General features: G+C 45.2%; 1 protein-coding gene across 2 annotated transcripts in view; it reads left to right on the top strand.

The window, feature by feature from the left end:
• Positions 1 to 15,130, top strand: part of USB1 (U6 snRNA biogenesis phosphodiesterase 1) — a 222,805-nt gene extending 207,675 nt beyond the window's left edge. For both annotated transcript variants that reach the window (XM_069217438.1, XM_069217437.1), the window contains exon 7: positions 14,710 to 15,130. In XM_069217438.1, the coding sequence (XP_069073539.1) occupies positions 14,710 to 14,814 (105 nt within the window). In that variant the 3' untranslated portion in view covers positions 14,815 to 15,130. The remainder of the gene's footprint in view (positions 1 to 14,709) is intronic.
• Positions 15,131 to 19,176: the final 4,046 nt, after the last annotated feature.

Genomic DNA, 19,176 nt, shown 5'->3' with positions numbered 1-19,176 from the left:
TAAGGAAATGGCTCCCTGTTGCAGTTACCCCCCAACTTTTTGCCTGATACTGATGCTGACTTGATTGAGAAGTGTGCTGGGACCCTGCTAACCAGGCCCCAGCATCAGTGTTCTTTCACCTAAAATGTACCATTGTCTCCACAATTGGCACAACCCTGGCACCCAGGTAAGTCCCTTGTAACTGGTACCCCTGGTACCAAGGGCCCTGATGCCAGGGAAGGTCTCTAAGGGCTGCAGCATGTCTTATGCCACCCTAGGGACCCCTCACTCAGCACACACACTGCTTGCCAGCTTGTGTGTGCTGGTGGGGAGAAAATGACTAAGTCGACATGGCACTCCCCTCAGGGTGCCATGCCAACCTCACACTGCCTGTGGCATAGGTAAGTCACCCCTCTAGCAGGCCTTACAGCCCTAAGGCAGGATGCACTATACCCCAGGTGAGGGCATAGGTGCATGAGCACTGTGCCCCTACAGTGTCTAAGCAAAACCTTAGACATTGTAAGTGCAGGGTAGCCATAAGAGTATATGGTCTGGGAGTCTGTCAAAACGAACTCCACAGCTCCATAATGGCTACACTGAATACTGGGAAGTTTGGTATCAAACGTCTCAGAATAATAAACCCACACTGATGCCAGTGTTGGATTTATTAAAAAATGCACACAGAGGGCATCTTAGAGATGCCCCCTGTATTTTACCCAATTGTTCAGTGCAGGACTGACTGGTCTGTGCCAGCCTGCTGCTGAGAGACGAGTTTCTGACTCCATGTGGTGAGAGCCTTTGTGCTCTCTGAGGAGAGAAACAAAGCCTGCTCTGGGTGGAGGTGCTTCACACCTTCCCCCTGCAGGAACTGTAACACCTAGCAGTGAGCCTCAAAGCCTCAGGCTTCGTGTTACAATGACCCAGGGCACTCCAGCTAGTGGAGATGCCTGCCCCCTGGACACAGCCCCAACTTTTGGCGGCAAGTCCAAGGGAAATAATGAGAAAAACAAGGAGGAGTCACCCACCAGTCAGGAGAGCCCCTAAGGTGCCCTGAGCTGCGGTGACCCCTGCCTTTAGGAATCCTCCATCTTGGTTTTGGAGGATTTCCCCAATAGGATTAGGGATGTGCCCCCCTCCCCTCAGGGAGGAGGCACAAAGAGGGTGTAGCCACCCTCAAGGACAGTAGCCATTGGCTACTGTCCTCCCAGAACTAAACACACCCCTAAAATCAGTATTTAGGGGCTCCCCAGAACCTAGGAAAACAGATTCCTGCAACCTGAAGACGAAGAAGGACTGCTGACCTGAAGCCCTGCAGAGAAGACGGAGACACCAACTGCTTTGGCCCCAGCCCTACCGGCCTGTCTCCCCACTTCAAGAAAAACTGCAACAGTGACGCGTTCCACAGCGTCCAGCGACCTCTGAAGCCTCAGAGGACTACCCTGCATCTAAAAGGACCAAGAACTCCTGAGGACAGCGGCTTTGCTCCAAAGAAGAAACATCTTTGCAACAAAGAAGCAACTTTTAAAGACAACACGTTTCCCGCCGGAAGCGTGAGACTTTGCACTCTGCACCCGACGCCCCCGGCTCGACCTGCGGAGAAACAACACTACAGGGAGAACTCCCCGGCGACTACGACCCTGTGAGTAGCCAGAGTTGACTCCCCTGAGCCCCCCCAGCGACCCCTGCAGAGAGAATTCAGAGGCTCCCCCTGACCGCGACTGCCTGCTTCAAAGAACCTGACGCCTGGTAAAGACACTGCACCCGCAGCCTCCAGGACCTGAAGGATCCGACCCCCAGGTGACCCTCTCCCTTGCCCAGGTGGTGGCTACCCTGATGAGCCCCCCCCCCTTGCCTGCCTGCTTCACTGGAGAGAACCCTGGGTCTCCCATTGAAACCAATTGCAAACCTGATGCCTGTTTGCACTCTGCACCCGGCAGCCCCCGTGCCACTGAGGGTGTACTGTTTGTGCTGACTTGTTCCCCCCCAGTGCCCTACAAACCCCCCCTGGTCTGCCCTCCAAAGACACGGGTACCTAACTGCTGGCAGACTGGAACCAGGGCACCCCCTTCTCCATTGAAGCCTATGCGTTTTGGGCACCACTTTTACCTCTGCACCTGACCGGCCCTGAGCTGCTGTTGTGGTACCTTTGGGGTTGCTCTGAACCCCCAATGGTGGGCTACCTTGGACCCAACTTTGAACCCTGTAGGTGGTTTACTTACCTGCAAAACTAACCAACACTTACCTCCCCCAGGAACTGTTGAAAATTGCACTGTGTCCAGTTTTAAAATAGCTTATTGCCATTTGTGTGAAAACTGTATATGCTGTTTTGCTAATTCAAAGTTCCTAAGTGAAATACCTTTCATTTAAAGTATTGTTTGTAAATCTTGAACCTGTGGTTCTTAAAATAAACTAAGAAAATATATTTTTTTATATAAAAACCTATAGGCCTAGAATTGTCTTTTGAGTGTGTGTTCCTCATTTATTGCCTGTGTGTGTACAACAAGTGCTTAACACTACCCTCTGATAAGCCTACTGCTCGACCACACTACCACAAAATAGAGCATTAGAATTATCTCTTTTTGCCACTATCTTACCTCTAAGGGAAACCCTTGGACTCTGTGCATGCTATTTCTTACTTTGAAATAGTACATACAGAGCCAACTTCCTACAGCCACCTAACGTCACACAAGTGTATTGCTTGAAGAAAAATCTCCAGATCCAGACTGACGCATGGAGGAAATTCTAAGGGTAGAAATCTGCAACTAGAATATGTCTCTGCCAGATAATTTTTTACCTAAGGTAAGTAACTTGTTCTCGCTCCTCTAACAGGATGTTGATTTATCAAGGGAGATGCATGATTGTATAACATACTACCCCATGTAGAGAATACTTACTCCATCTAGTGTTACAGGGGAAGAGTTTACAATGTCTGTTATTCTACTGTTAATTACTTCTGCGTTTTTTAATTAATTAATTGCCTGACATGCTAACCAGGACCCCAGTGCCAAATCTTTTTCCCACAAAACTTCACAATTGTTTTTCCCAATTGGCAAAATCTCTAGCACCCACTGCAAGTCCCTAGTAAATGGTACCCCTAATACCTAGGGGCTGCAGCACGAACTGTGCCACCCTAAGGGACCCCTCACCAAGCACATGACCAGCTGCCATTGCAGGCTGCGAGTCTTGGTGCAGAGAAAAGTGAAAACATGACGTGCCATGTCTCATAAGCACTGCATGTAATATATGTAGGTCACTCCTCTAGCAGACCTTCCAGCCTTAAGGCAGGGTGCATTATAATACATGTGAGGGCATATCTGCACGAGCAGATATGCCCCTGCTATGTCTTTGTTGATTCTCAGACATAGTAAGTGACCAGGGAAGCCATTTTAAATGCATGTGCTGGACACTGGTCACTACGAGTTCCCCAGTTACACGATGGCTTCTCTGAATATAGGGATGTGTGGTATCAACATCTCAGATTATTTAACCCCCAATGATGCCAGTGAGGGATTTATTAATTACTTCACCCAGAGGGCAACTTAGAGGTACCCCCTGAAAACCTACCAGCTATTAGTGGGTTGAATGACTGGTCCTGATCAGTTCAGCCACTATAGACTTGATTCTGGTCCCCCAAGGTGAGAGCCAGTGCTCTTGAGCTCCAGAGACAAAAGCCTGCACTAGGTGGGAATGTTATCACTTCACCTAGGCAAGATATACATTCCAGGGCAGAAAGCTTCAAAGGCATAGCCGCCTTTGTAATGCAACCCAGGTCTCTACAGATGATAGAGATGACCGACTGCCCCCCTTCCCCGCCCGCCCGCCTGTCCTGACCCCAGGCAGATGAGGAAGTGTGCCCACTTCATGCCAGTCCCACCCTAAGGTGGATGAGCTGAAGTGGACACTACTTTTAAAATTCCTCCATCTTGTTTGGAAGGAACTAGGCCACTAGGGTTATGGTTATGCCCACTTCTCCACGGGAATGGTTATAGAAAGGGTGTAGTCACCCTAAAGGTGGGCAGCCCATTGGCTACCACCTGGCATTCTGTGTAACACCCCTAAATGAAGTATTTAGGTGGCACTCCTGAACCCTAGCACTCCAATCCTGACGACCTAAGAAGCAAAGGACAAAGAAGAGTCACACCTGCGGAAGAGGAAAAGTAGAAGCAGCTGACTGGGAACCAGCCCCTCCCGTCTGCCTTTCGACCTTGGCAAACTGTGCCCAAAAGACGACTCATCTTGCAACTGAGCCTCCAAGAAAACCAGGAAGACTGCCTGCCTTTCTTAATGACTCAAGACTCCCATGAGCAGTGGCTCTGCTTTCCAACAAAATCTCAAGAAAGGACTTTGCACCCTAAATGACCTCAGCAGCTGACACCACGACCTGAGGTGAAGTCAACCAACAGTGCCAGCAACGTTCCCCAACTGTCCAGAGTCCAAGTCCAGTGTGGTGTCACCCATCTAGGACTCCCCCAAGTCACCTGCAGCCCCTGCACGCTGGCCTCTTCTCCCGCAGCCTTGTGGTGAGCGAAAGCCCAAGACCACCAGCAACCTCTGCACCCTTCGTCCCTGACTCTATCTGAGTGCCAACAACGTCCCCTGGATCCCCTGAGCTTGAGTCTAGCCTGGGTGCCCCCCTGCTGGACTCCCCAACAACGCCTGCAGCATCAACACACAGGACCCCCTGACCGCGAGTGCTCCCGGATAAAGAAACCTAACACCTAAGGACATCCCAGCATCTGTTGTCTCTGGGCCCTGGCGAAAAGGACCAAAGGTTCACCTATGTCGCCGAGCACCCCAAGTCTACAACCTACCTGTTTGTTGTCCCCGACTGCTTCTAGCCAGAGCCTGAAACCTGTCTTCATGAATACCAAACTCCCATAGGAAATCATTGGGCACCCAACGCCATACTGCACACGGCCACCCCGGTGCTGCAGAAGTGTCCTGCTGGTGTTATTCTGATCAGTGCCTAGTACTTACCTAACTCCCTGAGATTGGCTTTGTAAGTCGTTGTTAACCCTGTGTTTGCTGAACATTGTTTTCCTCCATAGGTTAACATTGAAGAACTCTGAGAATTGCACTAAGTGTTGATTTTTGAAACTGAAAAGTATTTATGTTTAAAAAAATGCTTACCTGATTACGAAGTTCCTGGGTTTGAAACATATATAAAAAGAAGTTATTTTTCTAATTTGGTCTCAGATTTATTCTTTGAGTATGTGTCTCATTTATTGCCTCTGAGTACAAACAAATGCTTAACTTTACCCTCTGATAAGCCTAACTGCTCTACCCACACAACCACAAAGAAGAGCATTAGTCCGATCTACCTTTGCCTCTGCAAACCAATTGGGGATCCACTGGACTCCTCCCGGTGAACTTGTTTTTAGTGCACCATATAGAGAGATAAATCCCTACAGTTTGTCAATTACTTTTTGTAGATTTGTTATAATATACAGATTTTTCATATTTTTTCAATGTATTCATTTTCTAATTTGCAAACCTGTTCAGGCATTTTGAATTGTGAATCATTTTATCCAGTTTGTAACCTATTTTGACTCCCTTTTTTCAGCAGGGCCTTGTGATTGTGAAAGAGTGTCCTCATCGCCCCTAGAGGTGGTATGATTCACCTTACCCTCATATGGCCATAAGAATATTTTTGCAGAACAAAGTTCATAAACCATTAATGTTTTTTTCACTACTTGTAGTGGCTGCAAACGCAAATAATCTTCAAGCATTGTTAGCCTATCAATTCACTATAAATGGCAAAGCTGGTTTAAAAACTACGTCAGTCAGTAGAACACAAAAATGCATCTAAGTCAGATTCTGTTTTTGGTATAAAAAATATAGGTTGCCAACCTTTTTGTGAATCTAACAGGACATATTTTAGATTTCTATACATTTGGTAACTTTTTCACAGTTGTATCCATTTACTTTAACACTATTAGACAGATTTATGCTGAACCAAAGAAAAGCTGTATGCTGGACCAAGACCTATTTTACCAAGTTTAATTTAATTCAGGCCATCAGTTTATGCAACAGAAGAGAGCAAAATTTGCTTTGGTGCTTTGGGAACTCATTCTTCTTCCTTGTTCTCACATCCCCAAACAACCTGCAAAATAACATAAAGGATTAACCTAAAATAGGTTAATTCATCTTTAAAACATAATGGATTAACAGCCAAAGTTTGTAGCAAAGCACATTATTTTGATGTGCAATTTACCCATATCTACACAGTGGCCACCACTCCCTCTGTAATTTAAACAGTAGAGCAGGCCCCTCCACCATGTGTCTGTGGTTGAGTGTTTTTTACATTGGAACTAAGATTTTTCTAGATTAAACTTTGTATCAAAAACATGCTTTCTTTAACTTATTAAAAAAAAGTAACGGTACCCTTTATATTTAGGTAGTACTCGCGTATAAGAATGGGAATGTCCCCGGCATGGCACACAGGTGTAATTCCTTTGCCCGAGTTCCTAACTTTGTCTGTCTGGTGCCTGACTTTTATTTTGGCTCTAACGCCACAATAATCTAAGTGTGATCATAGAGGCCTGACCATGACTGCATGAGGTCTTGAACTAGTCCTATGACTGGAGAGGTGCCCCAAGCATGCCCTTATAATGGACAGAAGAGAAGACTACTATCCCAGTCCTGGGTATAACCTATAAAGAGGTGGTGGCAGCGTACTGTGTTTTGAGAACGATACTGTGTCCTACAGTGTAGTCTGCTGGCCCTTCTTATGGTGACTTCTGCTGTAATGTGAATTCCCAGAACCTTGCACTGAAATCCATCGAGAATGTTGAGCGTGTGTGTATTGTGCATTTGACAACTTTGCAGTAGAATAACTCTGTTGGGGACGGCTTCCTGTAAAAATTCTGTAAGGACTTTTGTAGTGTGGAGGGGGGGTGTAGTTGCACTCTGGTCACAGGAGTGTCTCAGTCTTCCCCAGTGCTTCATGGTAAGTATAATTCAGGGTAGTCCATAACTTAGTTTTGCTAGCTGCTGTGAGAATCATCACTTTACACAAAGGCTGTCTGGAGAGCAGCCTGAGAGGGGCTCTTGAAAACCATCCCAAACTGGTTCTGAAGTTTGAGAGAGTTGATCCACATCCACTGTCTAGAAAATCTTTATAAAAGTGGGACCCACACTATGCCACTTTATCATTCCAAGTCCTTCACAACCTAGGAAGGGAGTGCCCGCAGAGATCTCAGAAGACTGCTGTGTGACCAGAACTGGTGTCTGCCTGACATACATTCTCCCTGAGGTGAGGCGACGTCACTTTAACTGTGCACTTTTTGCAAGAGGAGATCAGGTTCTGCCTTAGGGCCTAGAATCCTGCTTCCCTGCTTAAGATAGGTAGGGTCTGCCTGCCTAACCCTATAGGAGGAGTAGTGCATATGTCCACTGAACTGAGAGTCATCCAGGAAGCTGATTGGCTGAGAGTGAAGTCAGGATTGACCCGTGCTGCATAGAATCCCCAGGTCTCTCAGAAGGTACCCGACTGGTAGTCCAAAAAAACTGAAAAAAGCACACCAGCCTGATCATGGCTGCATCAGCCAAGGTGTTTTTCAGCCCGGTTGAGGTACACCTGCTTTGGTGATTATGTTGGCCTAGTCACGGCTGAAACGTCCCTGGGGATTATACTACCCCCATTGGAGCCAATACTTATTTCAACATCCACTAACAGCCCAAGTGTGGCTACATCATTCTCATCGGCCGGAAGATGCTGCAGCAGCCAGACATGCGCAGAAGCTCCAGGTCCACTGATCGATGCAAAACTGAATGCAGTTGGGCATGCAAGAAGAGTCAGGGCCCAAGCCCTGTCTCCTCTGCGACTTCCATGCACTGCCTCCAACTACCACAGGTTTCATCCAGCAGGTGGATAACTAAGCCACTAGATCTGCACTAGTCTAACTCGTACACCACTAGTGGGTAGAAAATGTGGTTACACATTCAATGTTTGGAACAGCGGAATCTGATCCCAAGCGTGATTCATGCTTCTTACTTTATTATTGGTTGTGAAGGGGCGGAAGCTTCTTAAGGGGTCACCAAAATATGGAATCGGCATGTGTTGTGCAGGAAAGTGACATCTTTCTGGCATAGTTGCCCCCACATTTAGCCTGATGTCAGTGTGTTTGGACTGTAGTTCACTGGGATCCTCCTAAACAGAACCCAGTGACTGCTCTCTTCCCTAATTTTAGTTGTTGGTAACCTTTCCCAACCACATTCGGCATACTGATGCACCCATGTAAGTCCCTAGTATATGGTACCTAGGGCATTGTTACACCATGGGTCCGCTATGGGCTGCAGCATGTATTATGCTACCCTTGGGAGCCCATGCAAACCGTGACTGCAGGCCTGCCATTGCAGCCTCTGTGAAAGGGTGCATGCACCTTTTCACTGCCAAACCTAACCACTGTACTTAGACATTATAAGTCTCTCCTCTGGTAGTCCCTTTAGCCCAAGGACAGGGTGCATGTCTCTAAGCATGAGGGTACCCCTGCATGAGCAGGGTGCCCCTACAGACCCCAGGCCAATTCCTGGACTCTGTACATGCGGGGAAGCCATCTTAATGTACATAGTGGACACTGGTCAACATGCAAGGTCCAATTACATAACGGCTTCTCTGAACCTAGGCATGTTTTGTATAAAGCATGTTGGAATCATGCAATGACACAGATTCTAGTGTTAGTTGCATGACACCATGTACTCTGGGGTTTTCATAGGGGATCCACAGTTCTGCAAGTGCAACCTTACGGGATTTAGCTGCTGCTGACCCCAGACACTGTTCCTCCCTCCTGCTGGTGAGCCAGGCTCAGGCTGGAGGAGCAAAACAAAGGATTTCCTACAAGTAGGAGTCTAAGGGCTGGGGTGAGGTGGCCTCTGAGCGCCACCAGACTGCTTTGAAGAGTACATTTGGTGCTCTTCTTGCATAATCCGGTTTGCACCAGTTCAGGAACTCCTGGTCCCCGCTCTGGTGCGAAACTACCCAAAAGACAGGGCAGTGACTCCTCCTCCCTGTCCAGCTCCTTCCCCTTGAAAATAAGATGTGCAGAGGTCCCAGGAGCATCTGACTGGTTAGGCCAGATAGATGATGTCCCTGACCCCCTCTGATAGGTGGGTCACTGCAGAGTGTGACCAACCCCTTTTAAGGTTACTTTAGGACTCCCTCACGAGTCAGTCCTCCGATTCGTTGAGCAAGACTATTCAGGGAACTGTCTGCAAGACATCTTCTGCTCGTGTCCTCTGGAACCGCTGCTGGTCTTCCCTGAAACCAAACAAGTCTGCTTCTGGTGGGAAGGCTCCCATTGCAACATTGTTTCTCTGGATCCTGCAAGAATTCTGCAACATCCAAGGTTGTGCATCCTCCAGGGTCACAAGGGCTCTGATTGCACTAGGAAGCAGGAAGGAATCTCTCTTGGAATAAAGGAGTCACTCCCCTGCAACCGTAGTCACCTCAAGACAACGTCGACCTGGGAGTGGGATCTGCTGTCCATGTACATCTCAAGATCCTGCAACAGAGCTTGTTAGTCTGTGGCCTCCTCTGGGTCCTGCTTGTCTTCTCTCCAAGTTGGGAGACTGTGGGCTCCTGCCACTGGACTGGCACCCCTTTGCACCACGACTGTGACTCTTCCTCCGGGAGATCTTCAGGCTTCAAGAAGCCCTGGCCTCCAGCGCTCCGCAATATTTTAGATCAGCCCTTGTCCTGCAGCGCCTACAACTTCTGTTTTGTTGTGCTGGTAAGGCCTTGTGATTCCTTGTGTTCAGCGCCTGTGGGACACTCTTGGAGGCTCCATCGACTTTGGTTAGCCTTCCTGTGTGCTGAGGGCCAGCTCTGACTCCGCCTCCTAGGTAGAGTCTCCTGGACCTTGCTGGTCCCCAAAACTTTGCAAACTCTTCTTCAGCTCCTGTTTGCATTTGCCAGTACTTGTTGGTGATCTGGCTGGTCACAAACCCTCCTTCAGTCCGGCGACCGTTGAGGGACAGCTCATAGTCGACTCCTGGGATCTTCTGCAGTGCCTGGACCCCGCAGCTAGACCTCTTCCTCCACCGACTTGCAGGAACTCCATCTTCAGGAGGGGGGCATTGCCACCTGCACCACCTGGGCACCTCCAAGGGTGCTGGATCCTTTGCAGGTCCTCCACGTCCGGAATCCATCCCTGGGTTCCACCGGCCTGGTCCACAGATCGTGACAGCAGCTAGACAATCCGAGGCATCTACAGTCTTCGGAGAGAGTTCCTTCACTCTGCATCTGGGTCCCTGGTGTAGTTACTCCTGTTTTCTGGATATCCTGGGATAGGGCCACTCTTCATCCATCCTCTTGCCTGCTGGTTTCCTCTGGGTCTCCTGGGAAGGGTCCTGAATCCCACTAACTCTAACCACTACTCTCTGTGTTAGCCTATGGGACAACTGGGTGGGTAACTATCTTACTCCTGGTTGCTGGGGTCACTTACTGTGCTTACCTCGGGTGTTCCTAACCACCCCTAGCTAACTACCACACTTGGCTAGAGTCACTATTTCACATTCCACTTTTTTAGTATATGGTTTGGCCCTCCCCTAGGGCCCTATATACAGGGAGTGCAGAATTATTAGGCAAGTTGTATTTTTGAGGATTAATTTTATTATTGAACAACAACCATGTTCTCAATGAACCCAAAAAACTCATTAATATCAAAGCTGAATATTTTTGGAAGTAGTTTTTAGTTTGTTTTTAGTTTTGGCTATGTTAGGGGGATATCTGTGTGTGCAGGTGACTATTACTGTGCATAATTATTAGGCAACTTAACAAAAAACAAATATATACCCATTTCAATTATTTATTATTACCAGTGAAACCAATATAACATCTCAACATTCACAAATATACATTTCTGACATTCAAAAACAAAACAAAAACAAATCAGTGACCAATATAGCCACCTTTCTTTGCAAGGGCACTCAAAAGCCTGCCATCCATGGATTCTGTCAGTGTTTTGATCTGTTCACCATCAACATTGCGTGCAGCAGCAACCACAGCCTCCCAGACACTGTTCAGAGAGGTGTACTGTTTTCCCTCCTTGTAAATCTCACATTTGATGATGGACCACAGGTTCTCAATGGGGTTCAGATCAGGTGAACAAGGAGGCCATGTCATTAGATTTCCTTCTTTTATACCCTTTCTTGCCAGCCACGCTGTGGAGTACTTGGACGCGTGTGATGGAGCATTGTCCTGCATGAAAATCATGTTTTTCTTGAAGGATGCAGACTTCTTCCTGTACCACTGCTTGAAGAAGGTGTCTTCCAGGAACTGGCAGTAGGACTGGGAGTTGAGCTTGACTCCATCCTCAACCCGAAAAGGCCCCACAAGCTCATCTTTGATGATACCAGCCCAAACCAGTACTCCACCTCCACCTTGCTGGCGTCTGAGTCGGACTGGAGCTCTCTGCCCTTTACCAATCCAGCCACGGGCCCATCCATCTGGCCCATCAAGACTCACTCTCATTTCATCAGTCCATAAAACCTTATAAAAATCAGTCTTGAGATATTTCTTGGCCCAGTCTTGACGTTTCAGCTTGTGTGTCTTGTTCAGTGGTGGTCGTCTTTCAGCCTTTCTTACCTTGGCCATGTCTCTGAGTATTGCACACCTTGTGCTTTTGGGCACTCCAGTGATGTTGCAGCTCTGAGGCAAGTGGCATCGTGGCAGCTGCACGCTTGACTTTTCTCAGTTCATGGGCAGTTATTTGCGCCTTGGTTTTTCCACACGCTTCTTGCGACCCTGTTGACTATTTTGAATGAAACGCTTGATTGTTCGATGATCACGCTTCAGAAGCTTTGCAATTTTAAGAGTGCTGCATCCCTCTGCATGATATCTCACTATTTTTGACTTTTCTGAGCCTGTCAAGTCCTTCTTTTGACCCATTTTGCCAAAGGAAAGGAAGTTGCCTAATAATTATGCACACCTGATATAGGGTGTTGATGTCATTAGACCACACCCCTTCTCATTACAGAGATGCACATCACCTAATATGCTTAATTGGTAGTAGGCTTTCGAGCCTATACAGCTTGGAGTAAGACAACATGCATAAAGAGGATGATGTGGTCAAAATACTCATTTGCCTAATAATTCTGCACTCCCTGTATCTCTATGCTATTTCTGATGGTTATTTTGTGTATATATATTGTGTGTAATATCTCCGAAGGGAGATATACCAATGTCTGTTTAGTAGTAGTGCTGTAATAAAGTATCCTTAATGTTTTGCAACAATTGTGTGGTTCTTTCGTGTGAGTAAGTTCTGTCTTACTACTGTGGTATTGCAAGTGCTTTATATACCTCCTGGATACGCTTTAGTTGCTCGCCTAGGCTACCCCCGGAGAGCTTCTGCTATCTGGACACTTATTCACTATCTCTAAGGGTTGCCTGGACTCAGAATAGGGTGCCCCGCCATAGGTGTACACCATAAACTGAACCAGCTCCCACATGCAGCACCATGGACAGTGGAAAATTGTAACTAGAAACACTGCGCTGTATACTGGATTGAATTGCGTAGTATTTGGTACTGCTGTGAGATTAAAAGGTGCTTCCTTATTTTTTTAAAGAGCATGCACTGGGATGTCTATTGAAGTTATTGTGTCTTTCGGTTGGTTGTGTTCTAAGCTTGTGCCCCCACCCCCCTTACTACCTCCCTGAGAAGCCTGTGACTGCTCGCCCTAGCTACCAGTCAAGAGTGGAAAGGGTTGGTTGTGGTCTAGTTTGCAAAGCCATATTAGGATGGCTCCCAGGATACCAGTGGCAAAAAAACCTCAACCACAGGTGGGACCCCATCTGCCCTGTGGCTGCCCAAGTGGATTCTGACACCAGGTAAGTAGCTGGCTTTGCTGTTTTTCCTTGACCTCACCCTAGCTGCCTAGACAGGAAATACTTCTATTGTGTGAATATCCGGTTACAGTTAAATAGTGCCTTGTGCTTCATATCAGGAGTTCTTATTGATATGCAACAGGTAGATGTTGGTAAATCCCGCACCAGCCTGCTGTCTCCCTGCTGATCTCCACCCTTTATTTTCATTGATAGTTCCCAGAAACCTTTCACGTAAATGTATTCCTTATAATAAACTCCAGATGTGAAAAGTACACCTTCTCTGTTGAAATTATGATGCATCTTGGATAATGACTTATTACAGCTTTGTCACTTTGTTGGTGACCAGAACTGTGTGTAATTTAGAAAACTCATTGACTTTCACATTACTTGCTGCAGGAGCAGGTTACTTAGGACTTTCTCAGGAAAGTCAGCGTTTGTGGCATTAGTCGTATTTTGGGAAGCAGTGCCCTCATGATGAATACATCTTGAAATGGAGTTGTATATGATGATGGTTGTTGCAGTGGAAGTTGACGGTTAAAAGGAAATAATGTTATTGTTGTTAATCTACTTGGATCATTGTCAAAGAAATATTGCAGTGAATTACCGGGCAAAGTAACTGAACTACAAATATCATGTTGTCTGACTTAAATCTAAATCGAGAGAAACCTGTTGAAGCCCCCACCCCCTGCATTAACTTTCCCATGTGATAATTGAAAGGTCAAACGTCTAGATTTTGTGCCAAGGAGAAACACAATAGCTGAGCATAGAATACTGGTTGTATTGTCTTGTTCCCCATGGTCCTGAGAAAGGCAGTGGAATTTCGGTTTCTCCTCAGCTGTCATTCCTGCCCTCTTCTGTCTATCTGCTCTTGAAAATCCAGCTGGTGTCGACCCTGTCATCAGCAGTCATCTGTTGTCATGTTGCTGACAGGAGATTGCAGTCCATGCCTACAGATTGTGTCATGGTCGATGTCAGCAATGAACTGGCTATCCGCTCTTACACTGAGGGTAGAGTAAGTGGTTGTAGGACTGGAAGCGGTGAAGGTGGTTTGGCCATATGGAAGATTTTTTTTCAATAATATTTGCTCGTGTGGACATTTGTTCGCTCCACACTCCTTTCTTGCTGCATACATACTGCATGAAATGTATTCACTGGGAGGGTGCACACCTGGGTCCATTTACAATATAGATTGTATATGGGTCCTTCTCATTATTGGGGTATTCCACGTCTGAATAACATCATACTCAACTCAAGTGGTTAATGCGTGCACAAACAAAAACGGATCCTAGAATAGGCTGTTTTCGGGGGATTTCTCCCATGCTAATGCATGCCAATAATGGTGTCATCTGTACGCACTTATAACTACTCACACTGTGGGAATGAAAACTGGTTATTACAGCATAATATACGGTATGGAATGTTTGAAAATTACAATAAAATCTATTTTAAAAAAACATCGACAACTCAAGGTTCGCTATTGTCAGTTTGTCACGTTGAGCCCTTTGTGGAAAATCACACGGTTATTGGTAACTAACCTCTGTACTTTGATATGTATATGATAATGTACTTTGATACTTTGACAGCTACTCGTGTTCCCCCACAATAAATGAGTGTGCATAGGTGCACAGCCAAGGACTGTAAGCAGGCAGTGGATGTGAGTCCTTAAGGCATTTAGTAATGTGCTGCAAAATTGGGGAAAAATAGGATCAGAAGCTGAATTATAATGTTTTTCATTTTGTAAATTCCATTGATCATTCAATGTTCTGGACGTCTGGTTGCACCTCCAGATTCAGATGTCAATTTGCATGAGGAATCGTGCATGTGTAGATCTGGCCAAGGGGTTGCAGTATTCTGGAACTTTTAAGCAAACTTCTCTAGCTCTCACTTTTCCTTGTGTTTTCCAGGAAGCAGTTGATGGGTTTGAGGACTCTGCAATCCTGCTGAGGCTTCATGTTGAAGAGGTCCGCTGCAAGGCTGGCAACAAGATCTTCTCCATCCCCTTGCGGTGAAGATATGGCCTGTCACCCTGCCAACTTCTCTGCTCAGATGTGACCTCACCTCTGTGTTCCATGACTTTGCCCGGTTTATGGTGCTTCCTTAGGGATTGTGCCCTGGCTGAACATTGGCAACTGTTGGCAGGTGTTGGATTTGCCTAATAGGTTGTTGAAGCAATGCAGATAGTGGGGTGCCAGCTTCTGGAGCACCTTATTGGTTTATTAGTCAGATGAGATCTTGCTATTTCAGACGTAACTCTGATCATAGAGACTCAAAAGGCTGAATTTAAAATATATTTTTATGTAAATAAAATGTTTACTTTTATTTTCACTTTGTTATTGTTCATATCTGTTGTTATGTCCAGTGGGGAAGGGATTTCCGTCTTGGTTATTGTCCTGAAAAGAGATTTGAAAGCTTGAGGTGTAGTGAAGAGACTTTGATCTGTCTAAGGCTAATGCTTTGATGTCTAGTGAGTAAGACATCTAAACCCAGGAACAGTGCCTGGAAAGTCCCACAGCTGCAGAGAGGTTATTGAAGGCAGTGCACACTAGCAAAGGCCATTTCTTGAACAATGAAATGCAGTTACTTAATGCAGGAAAAACATATCATCAAACCAGGGCACTATACTATCTAACGTAATGCTGTTGTATAAGATGACTGAATGTGGAAGGAAAAATGTGTACCACTAATAGAGGGGGACATCCATGGAATATCCCAGCAGGTATGCTTGAAGCTTCACTCGTATGCTCTAGCTGGAAGCCTTACACATCGCTAGCTAGCATGCTAAGTGTTTAAGCTTTCCCTTTTTGTCCAGAATTTTGAATTAAATTTAGAACAGATATGAAGAGTACAAAAATAATTTGTTGCATACAATAAAGACTAGACAGGTTAGCAAGTTATTAGTAAAATACTTTCTACTTTCGTTTACGAAATTATTAAATCCCAATTCCAAAACATTTATTTAAGAGAATTAATTGTGAATAGACTGAAATGTTTGTGGGGGAAAGATACGTTTTGTCATTGAATTTTTTTCTATAGAGTGAATTCAACCAGTTAGTTGGCGATTGAAATCAAAAGCCGTCATAGAGATGTTCAATTTTCATACATTCTATCCTTCTTATATTCAACATGCATTATAACATTCTGCATGTAAGCATGTTCATGCAGAGTGTTTTCACATTATGCATGTAAACAGGTTAGACCATAGTTGACTGGAGGAAAGCAAGCATCTACCAGAGTTTTTGGTTCAGGTTTTCACACTTTCAAAGTTGGTAGGTCAAGCCATATACATGCTCTGTGAAAAAACGGATTTGTTTTTCCAGTTGCATATTATTAAGCCATAGTGGTAAGATCCTGTAATAATTCATCTTTTCTCTGTAACTTCAAGTTCTATTTGTCAGTAAACAAGTGCACAAGACCATATCGATGTGAAGGTTATAATAGAATAAAACTGTTTGATATACATAACTTTGGATTAAAATGGTCTCAACATTGAGCAATCTGCTGTCATGTGCAAAGGATATCCTATTCTTTCAGTGCCAGCAAATACCTTATTCACGAAGACTCAGTTTATGGAGCATACATTTAAGTCTCTGTGATTAAGAATCTTGTTTGCATAAACATTAGAGATATTTTAGCTTTGTCGGTGTGGAGTGAGCCATTTTTCTATTGTGGTCACTCTAGTGTTTTATTCTCCATTTTAGATATTGGATTTTCTATAAGGGCCTTTATGTTGAAATTACAATCTTGTGTTTCAGTTTTTGTTCCAAATTCCTAAGGGGAATTTCTCAGTCCATCATAATCGCAGAATTAGTTTGTGTAATGCTATGACCTTAGGTTAGTGTTGGGAAGAAAGAACCAGTGTCTAAAGGTTCCATTTCAATCTTCATTTATTATTTGGTAAATTAAAATTACAGAGGCAAGACATCTTTCTGATTCGACATGCTTTGCTGATTAAATCACTTCTTTTGCATTTACTTTAGAATAACTGTTTCACATCCACTGATGGCAAAGAGCAAACTGACAGCAGAAGGCACTGTTGTTTTGAGAGTGAAATTCATCTAAAATGTAACATACGGGACAGACAATCTCTAACCAAAAAAAAAAGCAATGAGTCATGATAAAGAATCAGCTCTTAACTTATTTCTTTTTGAAGATACGCGAGTCCTAAAGGATAAGCAGTTAGCAGTTCGAAAGTATACCCAAGACTGATGTTCTTCATAGCCAACCATGTAGTAAACATTGTTTACCCCCTTCGCTTCCAGGCCTTTCCCCCCTCTTGTGGCAGGCCTTTTTTGCCTATTTAGAATAGTTCTCGCTTAGGCCCTCATAACTTTTTGTCCACATAGGCTACCCACGCCAAATTTCTGACCTTTTTTTCCAACATCCTAGGCATTCTAGAGGTATCCAGACTCTGTGGGTTCGCCTGAAGGAGACCAAGAAATTAGCCAAACTACAGTAAAAATTTCGTTTTAAAAACAAAATTGAAAAAAGGGCTGCAGAAGAAGGCTTGTGTTTTTTTCCCTGAAAATGGCATCAATAAAGGGTTTGTGGTGCTACAATCACCAGCTTCCCAGCTTTCAGGAACAGGCAGACTTGAATCAGAAAACCCAATTTTTCAACACAATTTTGGCCTTTTACTGGGACGTACCCCATTTTTACAATTTGTTTGTGTTTTCAGCCTCCTTCCAGTCTGTGACAGAAATGGGTGTGAAACCAATGCTGGATCCCAGAAACCTAAACATGTCTGAAAAGTAGACAAAATTTTGAATTCAGTAATGGGTAATTTGTGTCGATCCTACAAGGGTTTTCTGCAGAAAATAACAACTGAAATAAACAAATATTTAAATTGAGGTGAAAAAAACAGCCATTTTTCTCTACGTTTTACTCTGTAACTTTTTCCTGCAATGTCAGATTTTTGAAAGCAATATACTGTTACGTCCGCTGGACTCTTCTGGTTGCGGGGATATATAGGGCTTGTAGGTTCATCAAGAACCCTAGGCACCCAGAGCCAATAAATGAGCTGCACCTTGTAGTGGGTTTTCATTCTATACCGGGTATACAGCAATTCATTTGCTGAAATATAGAGAGTCAAAAATAGGTATCAAGAAAACCTTTGTATTTCCAAAATGTGCACAAGATAAGGTGTTGAGGAGCAGTGGTTATTTGCACATCTCTGAATTCTGGGGTGCCCATACTAGCATGTGAATTACAGGGCATTTCTCAGATAAACGTCTTTTTTACACACTGTCTTATATTTGGAAGGAACATATGTAGAGAAAGACAAGGGGCAATAACACTTGTTTTGATATTCTATGTTCCCCCAAGTCTCCCGATAAAAATGGTACCTCACTTGTGTGGGTAGCCTTAGTGCCCGCAACAGGAAATGCTCCAAAACACAACGTGGACACATCACATTTTTCTACAGAAAACAGGTGTTTTTTGCAAAGTGCCTACCTGTGGATTTTGGCCTCTAGCTCAGCCGGCACCTAGGGAAACCTACCAAACCGGTGCATTTTTAAAAAACTAGAGACCTCGGGGAATCCAGGATGGGGTGACTTGTGGGGCTCTCACCAGGTTCTGTTACCCAGAATCCTTTGCAAACCTCAAAGTGTGGCTAAAAAAATACTTCTTCCTCACATTTCGGTGACAGAAAGTTGTGGAATCTGAGAGGAGCCACAATTTCCTTCCACCCAGCGTTCCTTCAAGTCTCCCGATTAAAATGGTAACTCACTTGTGTGGGTAGGCCTAGTGCCCGCGACAGGAAATGCCCCAAAACACAAAGTGGATAAATCACATTTTCTCAAAGAAAACAGAGGTGTTTTTTGCAAAGTGCCTACCTGTGGACTTTGGCCTCTAGCTCAGCCGCCACCTGGGGAAACCTACCAAACCTGTGCATTTTTGAAAACTAGAGACCTAGGGGAATCCAAGATGGGGTGACTTGTCGGTCTCTCACCAGGTTCTGTTACCCAGAATCCTTTGCAAACCTCAAAATGTGGCTACAAAAAAACACTTTTTCCTCACACTTCGGTGACAGAAAGTTGTGGAATCTGAGAGGAGCCACAAATTTCCTTCCACCCAGCCTTTCCCCAAGTCTCCCGATAAAAATGGTACCTCACTTGTGTGGGTAGGCCTAGTGCCGCGACAGGAAATGCCCCGGCTGATTGGGCCTCACTGCAATTTACTGTGCCTGCTGCCAGTGGGTTGCCTGTGAGGGCTGCGACTGCTTCTGCTGATTTTCCTGACCTCTGAGGGTCAGCCCGGACTCCCCTCCAAAGGGTTGAATCCCTGGACCTTGCTGGTTCTCTTCAGCCTTGCAACTCTTCTTTTGCCTCCTCTTGCATTTGCCAAGGCTTGTTGGTGGTTCTCCTATCCAC

Source organism: Pleurodeles waltl, chromosome 12 (assembly GCF_031143425.1).
Source record: "Pleurodeles waltl isolate 20211129_DDA chromosome 12, aPleWal1.hap1.20221129, whole genome shotgun sequence".
In the NCBI taxonomy this organism is placed as follows: domain Eukaryota; kingdom Metazoa; phylum Chordata; class Amphibia; order Caudata; family Salamandridae; genus Pleurodeles; species Pleurodeles waltl.
This window is presented reverse-complemented; position numbering and strand designations above follow the sequence as displayed.